The sequence below is a fragment of the Anabrus simplex genome, chromosome 2 (genome assembly GCF_040414725.1).
Source record: "Anabrus simplex isolate iqAnaSimp1 chromosome 2, ASM4041472v1, whole genome shotgun sequence".
Lineage (NCBI taxonomy): Eukaryota > Metazoa > Arthropoda > Insecta > Orthoptera > Tettigoniidae > Anabrus > Anabrus simplex.
Window position 1 is genome coordinate 1,099,130,871 of NC_090266.1, and position 15,549 is coordinate 1,099,146,419.

Here is a 15,549-nt window from a genome sequence, read left to right on the forward strand (position 1 = left end):
CAGGGACATGGCTATGGTTGGCAGAATGCAGGATAACATAACTCTGCGTAGACTCAAATGGTATAGTCACATGAGAAGGATGGATCCTGATTGCATACCCAGAAAAATGTATTATCTGCAGTTAAAATATTCAAGACCAAGAGGGCGGCCAAGAATGCGACATACAGACATGGTGAAAAACAACATTCAGCAACGAGGAGGGGACTAGGACAACACTGAAGAAGGAGAAAAGTACAAAGACAGAAGTTGGTGGAGGGGCTTCATTCGCCGACCCATCGTATAGATGGAACAACGTGGGATATGTATGTAGTACAGTCAAGTGTAAAAACCACAATGTTAAGACAAAGAAGTATGTTACAACCTACCCTAATTTTACGGAACAGTTATTCTTAAATGTTATCACAACCAGCAATACAATCATTTTTTTATTTTTAAAATTGTTTTACAAGCTGCTTTATGTCGCGCTGACACAAATAGGTCTTATGGCAATGATGGGTTCAGGAAAGGGCTAGGAGTGGGAAGGGAGTGGCCGTGGCCTGGGTGCAGCCCCAGCATTTGCCTGGTAAGAAAATGGGGAAACCATGGAAAACCATCTTCAGGGCTGCTGACAGTGGGGTTCAAACCCACTGTCACCCAAATGCAAGCTCACTGCTGCGTGCACCCAACCACATGGCCAACTCGCTCGTTTAAAATCCAAAAATTAACATGTAGATGGCACATACTGTCTCTACAATCTTTCTTCATCAAAATCTTGAATGTGAAAGGTTACAACCTTGGAGTCTTGGAAAAGGAGTACAAGATGAAAATAAATAAATCCAAAACAAAAGCAATGGAGTGCAGTCGAATGAAATCAGGTAATGCAGGATATAGTACATTAGGAAATAATGTCTTAAAGGAAATAGATTAATATTTTTACTTGGGTAGTAGAATAACTATTGCTGGTAGAAGTAAATAAGGTATACATAACATGCAGATAAGTACAAACATGGAAGGACTTTCTTAAGAAAGGAAATTTGTTCACTTCCAACACTGATAAAGGAATTAGAAAGATGTGCTTCAAGACTTTCATTTGAAGCATGGCATTGTATAGAAGTGAAACACGGATGATAACTAGCTCAGAAAGAAAGATAATAAAAGCTTTTGAAATGCGGTGTTACAGAAGAATGCTGAAGGTGAGATGGGTAGAATGTATCAAAAATGAAGATATACTGAATCGAATTGGTGAGAGGAGGACAATTTGACAAAACTGACCAGAAGAAGTGACAGAATGATAGGATTTGTTCAGTTAGTTTTGGGGGGAAGCGTAGGTGGCAAGAACAGCAGGGGCAGACCAAACATGAATATCAAATAGATAAGAGCAGATGCAGGATGCAGTGGTTATGTAGAAATGAAGAGGCTAGCACAACAAAACAACAACAACCACCACCACCTTATTTAATGGAGGGTGGGGTCTTCAAGTGTCAACGAAAGGTAATCTATGTAAAGACAGAAGAATACCTTTGGGACAATTAGAAAGTACAAGCACATGCCTAATTTCCAGGAACAGATGTAATCTAGCAATCTGGCTTTATATTCAGAAGACTGCACTCTTGGATGATTAGTCTCAACTCTGTTGTTCAGAACATCGGGTATCTATGCCTTTATTGTCTATCTCTTTTCCAGAAAAGCTTTGGTCATTTCAAAGAAAGGAACAGTAATAAAATATCTCATAATAATAATAATAATAATAATAATAATAATAATAATAATAATAATAATAATAATAATAATAATAATAATGTTATTGGCTTTACGTCCCACTAACTACTTTTATGGTTTTTGGAGACGCCAAGGTGCCAGAATTTAGTCCCACAGGAGTTCTTTAACATGCCAGTATGGGACACAAGGCTGGTGTATTTGAGCACCTTCTAATACCACTGGACTGAGCCAGGATCGAACCTGCCAAGTTGGGGTCAGAAGGCCAGCGCCTCAACCATCTGAGCTACTCAGCCCGGCATCACAAATTTTTTTTTTTTTTTGCTAGGGGCTTTACGTCGCACCGACACAGATAGGTCTTATGGCGACGATGGGATAGGAAAGGCCTAGGAGTTGGAAGGAAGCGGCCGTGGCCTTAATTAAGGTACAGCCCCAGCATTTGCCTGGTGTGAAAATGGGAAACCACGGAAAACCATCTTCAGGGCTGCCAATAGTGGGATTCGAACCTACTATCTCCCGGATGCAAGCTCACAGCCGCGCGCCTCTACGCGCACGGCCAACTCGCCCGGTCACAAATTCTTTGGCAACTTTTTCTTGTAATTAGTTGTCTTTACATGCTTAAATCTAAAATAATATTTCAGTTACCAAAAAAAGCCATTAGTTGACAAAACATACAAACAGCACATAGCATTCACAGGTTGTGACTACAATCTTATCATCCACATACCATCGTTATTACACAAACCCCATATGCATACAACACAAAAAAGTAACAAAACTGGAGTGAATTAAACACCTATCAACAATAGTATAGCTATAAAATTCAGTTAATATCAATTACATGATTAGACAGGCAGAGAGACCAGCAGACTGAATCATGAGAAAACCCTATCTTTTACTATGAAGTCAAACTTGCAAGCAGATTAATGTCAACATGAAGTCTGCCCTAAATTACTGCATGGAATAAAATTTAATTTATATTCAAACCTAATGCCTTTGCTGGCGATGTTTACAGTGCACTATGTCTTCTGGTATGGGCTAGAGCAATCTTGTTACTTTCATTGATCTGTCTCAGCTTTATCCTTGGCTTTGACAAAATGAAAGTGACTGAGGTATGAGTGATGCTAGTAATGCCATTCCTTCTGCAGCCAGTCCCTGCTATGAATGGTGTGAAAATATTGCTCATAGGGTCAGTTGGAGCATGCATTTCAGTGGGCTTGGCAGACTGATATGTAATAGCAACTTATGGCTCAGTGAGGAAAGCAACGGGAAACTACCTCATTCCTCATTTCCCTAGTACGGCTCTTCAGTGATGCCTAGGCCATCTATGATAGCTGATGGCGGAGCTGTTGAGGATTCAACCAGCCTTCAGGCTGAGGACTAAACATACATACATCCAAACCTACCAGTTACAGAATGAGAATGTAAATTAGAAGGGCTAACATGACTTCAATTGTATAATATAGGTCAGAGCTGAATGACAACATGCAAGCATCTTTTGGGACATGGTCAAAAGGTATAGACATACTCATGCTGCATATCTGCAGTACTAGAAAGACTGAGGGTGCTTTAAAACTACATTTCTTGACAGAAAACTCTTTGGTTACAAATTATGCAAAAGCACATTTAAAGAAGAGATACGGTACTATTTTTCTTTAACAGAAGATAAAAACTTAAAGAATTGTTAATATACTGTAAGGATGGATACTATAACTATTTTGTACACTCTAGAAATCATTAGAAAAACTCCCAGGGCACATGTCAAAGCTTGCATTTGCTTACAATCACTACCTGATATTAATGTCTCCCAGTAATAAACATTAAAAAACAAAACAAACATGCAAACCTAGAGAAACAATGATGGATAATGACAAACTACATTTTATATATAGCAACCAACATATCAGAAGTTCACCTGCTTGTTGGTCACTTTGAAAAAGACTTTCCACAACAAGTTTGGCTGGTTCCTGATGAGACCTCATAGTCATGTCTAGAGTTCAATCTACACTGAAAAGTTTTTTTTCTTTAGATAATGTGAAGGTCATAAATATCATTTACAAAACACACTGACAATTCCCAGGATTACCATATCATAATATGAGCAGAGAATCAAAGCTTTATGATGTGGTCTTTTCACTTCAAACCTACTGATATTGTGACCACCTTAGCTTACTTACGTTGGTTTCTGGGAAGGTTTACCTCCACCTTGACAGGCAACTTTGGTGATACACGCAACGCGGTACGGATCTGGTAGAACCTGAAATAAATAGAAAGTATTTTTTAGAAGTCTTAGTTTAATGTACAATCATCTCAAATAGAACATTTTTAATGCAGAAAAGCATGCATGCTTCAGCAACCAAAAGTTGGCTGGACCAATACTTTTCAACTTTGAATAATTTATCATGTTTCAGAAATGACAACAGGTGCAGCAAAGAGACCGCGAATAGCGCTTGCCAAACAGGCATTTAGTAATACCAGTAAGAGAAATCTTCTGATCGGTGCAAATCCAGATTTTGGAATTAGGAAGAAATTTGTGACTTTCATATGGCGTATGCTATTGTATGGCTGTGAACCTTAGACAATCAGATATCAGGACTGGAAACAACCGGAAATATTTGAAATGTGGGTCTAGAGATGAATGCTACAGACTGAATGGATTGAAAAGAGAACAAACAAATGCGTTCTGCAAGAAATTTAAGGGAACATAGAACTGATGCTAATGATACAGAGAAGAAGAGCTAAATATACTGGCCACATTTTGCAGCATAATAACTTTCTTACCAATATGCTGAAAGGGACAATCACGGAGAAGAAAGGCCAAGGACTACCGAGGAGAAAACTCCTTCATGACTTGGCACAGAGTTTTCATTATGGTTCCTACTATGAAATGAAAGGGGGAGATGAGGACAAAGAACAATGGTTGTATACACAAGGCATTGATTGCCTTTAAGACATTGATGATGATGATGATGATGATGATGATGATGATGATGATGATGATGATGACGATTTCAGAAAGTTTGTGTTCACCGTCAGAAAATACACTAATAAGCAGGGCTAGGATTTATACATAATAAACTGGCTAAATGCACTGCCTGAAAGAAATAATTAAAAACTGAAGCACCCAAAAGGGGAGGAGGAAATAAAAGGAAACTTCACGTGTTGAGAGGGTATGTGATGTTATTTCAGTGATTACAAAGTGGCTGTGCGGTTAAGGTAGCATAGCTGTGAACTAGCATTCGGGAGATAGTGGTTTCGAACCCCACTGTCGGCAGCCCTGAAGACGGTTTTCCGTAGTTTCCCCATTTTCATACCAGGGATATACTGGGGCTTTCATTAAGGCCACGGTCGCTTCCTTCCCCATCCTAGCCCTTTTCTGTCCCATCGTCACCGTAAGACCTGTCTGTGTCGGTGCGACGTAAAGCAGATTGTTTAAAAAAACACCAGCATTTCTCTATTAGTATTAAAATAAATAATCTTACTACTGACAACTTTTCAATATGATACTTGCGAAGGTTTACCTGCAAACAGACAGATGATCCGTGGTGGAATTGTTGACAACGTAAGTCTCTCCCTCTTTGATGTTTTAATTTCAACCAACGTCGAGAAGTCCAGCTTATCACAAATACTTAGTTGGAAATGGCAATAACGTATTAACTGCTATATCGGAGATAGCCGGGTCTTCGCTCCTTATTGCCAACCAAAATGTATTCAGAGATACTTCGAGGAGTTTTAATTTCAATGTTGTGCCTGCTTTTAATTCTGCGAGTTCCTCTTGTAGGCCTATATTAATCGGAAGTGATTCTGAAATCGCTACGAACACAAGTCAAAATCTTGAACACCGTCTCAAAAATACTTCTGGAACCTCTGCTGCAGGATTCTTAAACGTTCTTTAATTAGATTCATCATCACTTTATTGCCATAAGCAAGTGGCTATACGGTCGCGAATATTTCAAACAAACTGTTTTCAATCCTCGTTCCTACTTAACATTTCTCTGTTCAGCTCATTCAAGTGTACGAAAATATCGGAAATATACGCCAACTCACATACCAATTTATCATCTGCAAATAAATCCGCGTGCTCATGCCCCTTAGGAGTCAAAACAGCACGTACCTCACCTCGTCTTTTAGTTCCAAAATTCCCGTTAACACGTTTCTTCTTGATAACCTCCGAACGGTACTTTGTATGTAGCAGGAGTGTAATGTTTTCTGATCCCATTTCCTGACACTAAAAGGGAAATAGCCGTGAATTTAAGGATAGGGGTTTAATGAGGTTCATGGCCCTTACTATTTCGTCCCGCACAATTTTCAGAGGAGAAAGCAAAGATTTAGCAACATGGGCTTCGCGGTGAATAAGGCAATGCTCGCAGCGTATTGTACCGGTTACGACCTGTACATAAGTATTTTTTGAGCATAAGTTTCGTTTATTTACCACGCGTAATGTTCCGAGCGCGGATGGTTTGTCTACCAACAGCGAGGACCAGCTAGCGAAGTGTATGACGACTGTGAGCTGTGACGTAGCCACAGGGGCTAGCTAGGCCGCCCGCTCGTCTCAACACTTGTTGCCAGCCTTGACTGGTATTTTCTGGATTCCACGTCACTTGTTCTAGTGAGTTCGATGGAGAAAATTTGGAAATTTCTATAATAATTGTGCTAGCGAGTCGAGCGATATGTCATCTTGTTTGGGATCACCTAAACGTCCCAATGCTCGAGTTTCAAGCAAATCCATCGAGGGATTCGGGAGATATTCAATCAAACCGTATTATGACGTAGACATCCCGGATTGAATAAAAAGGGGACCTACTGTAGCCTATTCACACAGTCTCAGCTGAGTAGTCAGCGAGGACACTCTTGCTGCTACTATCATCGTGGAACTCTGTCATTATACAAGTGTGGGAAGACGATTCTTCCAAGTTTTATAAATTGGACTCATAAGACTTCGAGTGTGGTAGAAATTTTTCTAAGTCTTCGTAATTGAACTTGGAATATTTACAAGTGTTCACTGAACATTATTTACGTGTCATCGAAGTTGGAATTTTTCTAAGTGTTAACTGTAGGGACTTGTGTTATTTACGCGTCTTCGAAGCTGGAATTTTCTAAGTGTTCACTGAATGGACTTGCATTATTTTCATGTGTCTTCGAAGCTGGAATTTTCTAAGTGTTCACTGAATGGACTTGTGTTATTTACATATCTTCGAAGTTGGAATTTTTCTAAGTGTTCACTGAACGGACTTATATTATTTACACGTAAACGAGATTGGAACTTTTCTAAGTGTTCGTAAAATGGACTTGTGTTTTTTACGTGGAATATTTACAACTGTTGAGGAACTCATTCTTCTAATAGACAGTAATTGATTAACATTGCCAGTGATGAACTTTAACTTTCCAACGGCTTTGAACAAAGTTAGGATTTCACTTGCATTTACTCAAGGACTTGTACATTTGCCAGTGTTGGTTTAAAAGACTTATAAATTTCGTCAGTGAATTTATTTATGTGAATGGACTTGTGTTTTCGTCAGTGGTCACTCAAAGACTTTATGAATTTCACCAGTGAATAACTTTAAATATATTCAGACTTCCAAGTGAATGGACTTGTGTTTTTTTTTTGTTCGAGTTTAGGCAAAGACTTGCACCTTCGCCAGTAATGAACTTTGAGTTTAACTATAATTTCGCAAGAAGGGACTTGTATTTTTTCGTTGCCAAACGTTATTCCGAGACGAAGATTTTCCTAGTGATGAACTCTAAAATTATTAATACCACTCATATCATTTTAGGAGTGTTGGAATTCTTGATGTACAATTATCAAGATCTCTGCTTATAAGTTGATCATCCAAGGTGTTCATGGACTCAGTGCTACTAGTGACCTTGGGAACATCAATCCTCTCAGTCTCATTGGGCTGAGGTAGTACGTGACTATCTACAACATCGCCTGGATCATCGGGGTTCAACCCGGGCCTCAGAGTTCGAGACATCTCTACTTGCCGTCAATCCAGACAGTCCAGCTGCCTCTGTCTGGAGTATCTGGAGTCCCTGGAATCCCTGGAGTCTTCTGGAACATGCTTCAACCAGCTTGGCTTGGTGAGCTGGAGAACCCAAGCCATACTATTGGAATACGAGGAAGACAGTCCATTTCTACTTAGAGGTGATGTGCAAACTCATGACTTATTTGAATAAACTCTTATACAATCAGAGTCAAAGTTTTTCTGTAGATAGGACCCTACCTCCTGTACCGAGCCCTAGCTACAATTAACCCAGTTTTTCACCCTGAGAACTCTATTTCATGCCCCTATCAAATTTAATCTGAGAGTCGGGCTCTTTTACTGGTACAGTATGTTAGCATTAACTTCGCATAGGCTACTTGAGCTTACAAATACTTACTCTGCCTGTCATGGAAGCGGCTCCGCCTGTACAAATACTAACACAACCCATCCATTTGAATTCATTTTAGAGCACATAGGCCTACTCATTAGTCATACGAAAAATTTCTTCACCGATGGCTCGCACGGGAAGTTCTTTGAAAAATAATAATAAAAATTTTGCAATGACATCTCCATCGACGTACCGATTATAAGAAAAAAATTGTGCGGGGCCGCAAATATCGGTGAACTCGTCGATATGAAATGTGAACTTCTGACTGCTGTTGATATTCTCCTTTATAATGTCTTCGATAACACCGGGCATGTCAATAACTCGAAGACTGATGGTGTCAGCAGAGAGAGGAATTCTTGAAATTTTACTAGCAGCTTTTGAACCCAAGACTATTTTCACGATTTCTTTACAAGCAGGCATTAATAACGTTTCACTCCCACCCCTCCTGTACTTTTTTCTTAAACACGTACTGTTGAAATCATGAACGTTCTTTGTTACGTTCCAACAACAGACGAAAATAATTGACGTCTCTACTTGACAGAGAAGAATGTTTTGATGACAAATGTCGTTTCAGTTTACTGGGAACCACAGCAGCATTACTGAGTTTTTCACCGCAAACGATACACTCGGGAATTGGGCATATTTTACTACCACACACACACAAAAACCGCAAGATAAATCACTATACTGTCAGTTAACTACTTTATGCTTCTTCTTTTCGGGCGCAATGTTTTCACGACTTGTTCTTGACAGCGGAACACTCCGCACAAGGAATCTGTCCATCTTGAAAAATATAATCTAATAATAACAGAAAATAAACAGGAAGCGACGACTCAAGTCCTATGGTCACCTATTTAGAATGGATGACAAGCGGTTGACTAAGAAAATTTTTACTATAATCGATAGTAGGCCTAACATGTGATACGTGGTTCAGGGAGGCCAGGAAGGATCTAAAAAATAAAAAATAAAAAATTTAAAAAATTGTACAGTACTAAATCGTGAAGACATTGCTAACAGAACCAAATAGCGACAGTAGATCAATTCCTTCAGGGGCTTTCGTGAACAAAAACAGCAGCGCAGCGCGTGGACAGCGGAAAGGAGACAGGCTGCCAGAGGGAGAGAATGCAACGATACTGGGCTGTAAAGAAGGCTTCTAAACATGCTTAATAGTAGCTTATTGTGGTCTCTAATGGCCGTAAACATAATAATAATAATAATAATAATAATAATAATAATAATAATAATAATAATAATAATAATAATAATAATAATAATAGCCAGCAATCACAATCTTCGGACTATTTCATAGCACAGCTGTGACAGAACTGACGTAATTGCAAGACGAGGGACCTATACTATTCTAGGAGAAGTCTAACAGTAGGCCGGTGAGCGGTATACGAAGAAAGTAGAAGCAGCACTAACAAACAGGGACAAGTACCACAACAATGTAAATAAAGTATTAATGGACAGGTAAAGTTTTGCTAATCCCAGCAGTTTTTGGGGGGAAAAACACGTACACAGATGTGGCAAAGATAACAAAAAAACCGCATAGCGCAGAGGTAGAGGCGAGATATTTTAATAATATACCGATAAGCAAAACTGCGATATGACAACTGTGAGCAATGTACAGAGATTCACTTCTTATAAGTTCTTTAAAACATTAGGACATGTTTCGGCCTATCATATTTGGCCATCTTCAGCTGTAATCAAAATCGATCTACACACTTTAAAAAGTGAAATGTGATTTCAAAGATGCATATTAAAAACATATTAAAACAACATAATGATTCTGCATTAAAATGTGTGTCCACTTTTACGTTGCTTTACTGATGTTTTCTTCTTTGCAAATCAGAGTGTTCAGATGGCCTTTACTTATACCGCGATAGTACGTATGAGTTAGGAAATTTGTTTTGAAGGGTTATAGGGAGGTACATTCAGGAAAACGGAGTGGTCTAGGGAGTGGTGGTAAGGGTACAGTCAAGTAGGAAGTAGGGATGGCATAAACATGTTAGTGTTGAACTGTAGAAGTAACGTTAGGAAAGGAATAGAATAAAGTAATTTAACGGATATATACTTACCAGATAGTGTAACACGAGTTGAATCATGGCTGAGAAATGATGTAAAAGATGCAGGAATTTTCTCACGGAACTGGAGTGTGTACCGTACGGATAGGATAGGAATGGTAGGAGGGGGAGTATACATTCTGGTGAAAGAAGAATTAGTAAGCTACGAAAAAGTTAAAGATGTCAAACATGAAATTCTAGGTTTAAGGCTCATTTCTAAAGGTAATAGGCAATTTGATGTCTTTGGAGTGCACAGATCGAGAAAGGGTAGCGCTGACGCTGGTTCAGAATTATTTGATACGATAATCAGCTATGTGGAAACGGTATGGAAAGGACTGCGATTGTAGCGGGAGATCTCAATTTGCCAATTTACCAATTTACCAAATGACAATTGGGAAGGTAATGCGAACGACAGGAAGCATGACCAACAAATGGCAAATATATTAATATGGGAAGGACAACTGACTCAGAAAGTAATGGAACCAATTAGAGGGAAAAATATTCTGTATAGAGAAACCGAAGTAATAGATGGTATCAGCGATCACGAAGCAGTTTTTGTTGTAGTTAAAAATACATGTGATAGAAAGGAAGGTCTTAAAACTGGGCCTATTATGCAGTACCATATGGCTGATAAAACAGGCATGAGGGAGTTTAAAAAAAGTAAATATGATCGGTGGAAAACGGTAAATAAAAATGTAAACAGACTCTGGGATGGATTTAAAGCAATTGCTGAGGAATGTGAAAACAGGTTTGTACCTTTAAAGGTCGTAAGGAATAGTAAAGAGCCACTATGTTATAATATAACAGAGAAGTAAAGAGACTAAGAAGGAGGTGCAGGTTGGGAAGAAATAGAGTTAGAAATAAATTACTGTGGAAGTAAGGAGAAATTGAGGGAACTTACTAGGAAATTGAATCTAGCAAAGAGGTCAGCTAAGGATGACAAACATAACTGGCAGTCATACAAATTTTAGTGAAAAGTGGAAGGGTATGTATAGGTACTTTAAGGCAGAAAGAGGTTCCAAGAAGGACATTCCAGGAATCATTAATGAACAAGGGGAATGTGTATGCGAGGATCTTCAAAAGGCAGAAGTATTCAGACAGCAGTACGTAAAGATTCTTGGTTACAGGGATAATGTCCAGTTAGAAGAGGTCACTAATACTAAAGAATTATTAAAATTTACAATAAAACACAAAATGTGAAAACTAGAGAAGCGGCTGGAATTGATAAGATTTCGGGGGATACGCTAAAGACAATCGGTTGCGATATAGTACCATATCTGAAGTACTTATTTGATTATTGTTTGCATGAAGGAGCTTTAGCAAATGAATGAATGATGATGATGATGATGATGATGATGATGATGATGATGCTTGTTGTTTAAAGAGGCCTAACATCGAGGTCATCGGCCCGCAAATGAATGGAGAGTTGCTATAGTAGCCCCTGTGTACAAAGGAAAGGGTAATAGACATAAAGCTGAATATTACAGGCCACTCAGTTTGCCATGCAATTGTATATAAGCTTTGGGAAAGCATTCTTTCTGATTATATTAGACATGTTTTTCGAAATTAATAACTGGTTCGACAGAAGGCAGTTCGGGTTTAGAAAGGTTATTCCACTCATGCTCAACTTGTAGAATTCCAGCAAGATACAGCAGATATCTTCAATCAATCAATCAATCAATCAATCAATCAATCAATCAATCAATCAATCAATCAATCAATCAATCAATCAATCAATCAATCAATCAATCAATCAATCAATCAATCAATCAATCAATCAATCAAACCATCCATCCATCCATCCATCAATCAATCAATCAATCAATCAATCAATCAATCAATCAACCAATCAATCAATCAATCAATCACCACTGATCTGCATTGAGATCTTAAATTCAGGTCTAATATATTGTATCGCGATTGACCTGTTTAAGGCATTTGATAGGGTGGATCATGGGAGACTACTGGCAAAAATGAGTGCAATAGGACTTGACAAACGAGTAACCGAATGGGTGGCTATATTTCTAGAAAATAGATCTCAGAGAATTAGAGTAAACGAAGCTTTATCTGACCCTGTAATTAAGAGGGGAATTTCTCAAAGCAGTATTATTGGACGTTTATATTATTATATATATAAATGATATGAGTAAAGAAGTGGAATCGGAGATAAGACTTTTTGCAGATGATGTTATTCTGTATAGAGTAATAAATAAGGTACAAGCAACTGCAAAATGACCTCGACAATGTTGTGAAATTGACAGTACGCAATGGTATGATGATAAACGGGGTTAAAAGTCAGGTTGTGAGTTTCACAAATAGGAAAAGTCCTCTCAGTTTTAATTACTGTGTTGATGGGGTGAAAGTTCCTTATGGGAATGATTTAAGTACCTAGGTGTTAATAAGAGGAATGATCTTCATTGGGGTAATCACATAAATGGGATTGTAAATAACGGGTACAGATCTCTGCACATGGTTATGAGTGTGTTTATGGGTTGTAGTAAGGATGTGAAGGAGAGGGTATATAAGTCTCTGGTACAACCCCAAAAAGTGTATGGTTCCATCGTATGGGACCCTCACCAGGATTACTTGATTCGAGAACTGGAACAAATTTAAAAAAAAAACAGCTCGATTTGTTCTGGGTGATTTCAGATAAAAAGAGTAGGATTACAAAAATGTTGCAAAGTTTGGGCTGAGAAGACTTGAGAGAAAGGAGACGAGCTGCTCGACTAAGTGCTACGTTCCGATCTGTCAGGGGGGAGATGGCGTGGAATGACATTAGTAGACGAATAAGTCTGAGTGGTGTATTAAACGTCGGAAAGATCACTATATGAAGACAAAGTTGGAATTCAAGAGGACAAATTGGGGCATATATTCGTTTATAGGATGGGGAGTTAGGGACTGGAATAACTTACCAAGGGAGATGTTCAATAAATTTCCAAATTTTTTACAATCATTTAAAAAAAGGCTAGAAAAACAACAGATAGAGAATCTTCCCCCTGGGCGACTGGCCTAAATGCAGATCAGTAGTGGTTGATTGAGTTTCGCCTTGCGGTTAGTTACGCTTGGTAAGCATGGCAGCCATGAATGTTGTCCACCTATCGTTAAGTAAGTAGAATAACGAATGCCGGTCGTGGTATGACTGGAATCATTGGACTTTTAGAACCTTGACATATTTTCTGATTCAATGTATTAAGATTATCACGCCAAATCGGAACTTAATGGCATATTGAAAATTTGGCTAACTTCTAATATAATCTTCTCGATATTTATGGACACTCATTTTATTGCAAAATCAATGTGTAGTTTTAATATGTTTTTATATGCATCTTTGCAATGACATTTCACGGTTTAAAATGTATAGATCAATTCTGATCACAGCTGAAGATGGCCAAATATGAACAGGCCGAAGCATGTCCTGATATTTTAAGGAACTTTTATAATAATCAACATGATAAGTATTAATACAATTATTTGGTAAGAATTGAATCTGTACATTATACTGTCAGTAAGCAACCAATACGAAATTCAAAAGCTGTAAACTGTAAGAAAATCATTTACTGTTAATTTCTTAGAATATATAAAACTTTGCGGCATGTAATAAAGAACATAGCCGTTTAAACAACAAGCATCATCATCATCATCATCATCATCATCATCATCATCATCATCATCAATAAAGAATAAACAAACATAATATTTAATCACTCCTGTGACAGAGAATGAAATACAAGCATATGAAACACAGTAACCTGTAACTGAAAAAGTAATACAAAATACAGTATGGAAAAGTTCGCGGCACAGCAGTTGCGGAACAATGGCTTAGACGCCTCCGGTTCAGAAGGTTGCGGGTTCCATTCAATACCGGGACGGGGATTTTAACCGCCTATGGTTAATTCACCTGGCTCGGGAAATGTGCGTTTGTTTCACTTTAATACACGCCTCTTTATGTTCACCACACTATCAACCACAACAGAAACACGCAATAGTGAATACATCCCTCCACAGAGGGTTAGAGTCAGGAAAGCCATCCGGCCGTAAAACTGAGCCAAATTCACAGGCAGTGCCGACCCCAAATAACTGGAAAAGGCCGGTAATAATAATAATAATAATAATAATAATAATAATAATAATAATAATAATAATAATAATAATAATAATACTTAATGTATCATAAGTAGCCTCCATGGCTCAGGCGGCAGCGCGTCGGCCTCTCACCGCTGGATAGTGTGGTTCAAATCCCGGTCTCTCCATGTGAGATTTGTGCTGGAAAAAGCGGGGGCGGGACAGGTTTTTCTCCGGGTACTCCGGTTTTCCCTGCCATCTTTCATTCCAGCAACATTCTCCACTGTCATTTCATTTCATCTGTCAGCCATTAATCATTGCTCCAGAGAAGTGCGAAGGGCCTCGGCAGCCGGCACAATTCCTATCCTCGCCGCAAGTTGGGGGCTTCGCTCATCCCATCCCTGACCCGGTCATTGACTGGAAAACAGGTTGTAGGTTTTCATTTTCAATGTATCATAAATTTAATGAAACTAGTGACTTGATTTTAAACACACTTCAAATGCTAATGGATTGAGCCGGAATTCGATTCTGCAACGTTGAATATCAAATCGAGCGCGCACCTAATCAGCGTTAGGCCTACCCATTTCATGTGGTTAAGGAACAAACGTGAAAATGTGAATGCTTTTAACTTCCTTCAACTACAGTCGGTCTGACGAGACTCCTTGAATGCCAGTTATTTAAAGTGCCTGTGAATCTACCGACACAGGTCTCTTGTATTTCGGAACAGTGATGCCAATAATGACATGATTCGATCCCCCCAAACTTCCTCACATGAAAACATCACTCATATGCATTGCACAACTATAGTCTATGTCAAATGGGAAGTGCTTTGGCATCGAGACTGTACTTACAATGCTTATCCAAGCGCCTAAGTTGTCTTAAGGTGCGTCCACACTTGTATCAGATCAGCGTATCTGTATCAAGAATTTATACGCGATCATGATACAGCCGTCCTTTGACAAGGCTGTCCAATCTGTAATACGTATCTGTATCACCTATGCTTATCTGTCAGTTTTCCACCCATCGGTCTTATATCATCCGTTGAGTGGTGGTTCCGATATGGTAACAATGGTTCTTTAGCTACAGTTGGTTGCTGCAGCTCTTCCAAAAGCCGCGAGCAGATACTTCATTTTCTTTTTACACTATTCGATAGGGCTCCCAACGTCATTCACGGTTTTTTCCCATGCGTCATTCTTCTTCAACCGTTTACAATGGTGCGGATCCTTTGGGCCCCTCGAAACGGTATTTTGATAATAATAACTCATCAACTGATTAACTTCTTCCCCGGACCACTCCCCATCCATTTTTCTTCAAATCGGAAGATCCCCAAACAAAGGTTGATGAAAAACTAAATGAAGGC

The 15,549-nt window shown here is 38.8% G+C and overlaps 1 protein-coding gene across 1 annotated transcript in view; it reads right to left on the reverse strand.

The window, feature by feature from the left end:
- Positions 1-15,549, reverse strand: part of LOC136864721 (protein FAM135A) — a 570,393-nt gene that overhangs the window by 384,304 nt on the left and 170,540 nt on the right. The window contains exon 3 of the mRNA XM_068226397.1: positions 3,873-3,952. Coding sequence (XP_068082498.1) covers positions 3,873-3,952 — 80 coding nt within the window. The remainder of the gene's footprint in view (positions 1-3,872; positions 3,953-15,549) is intronic.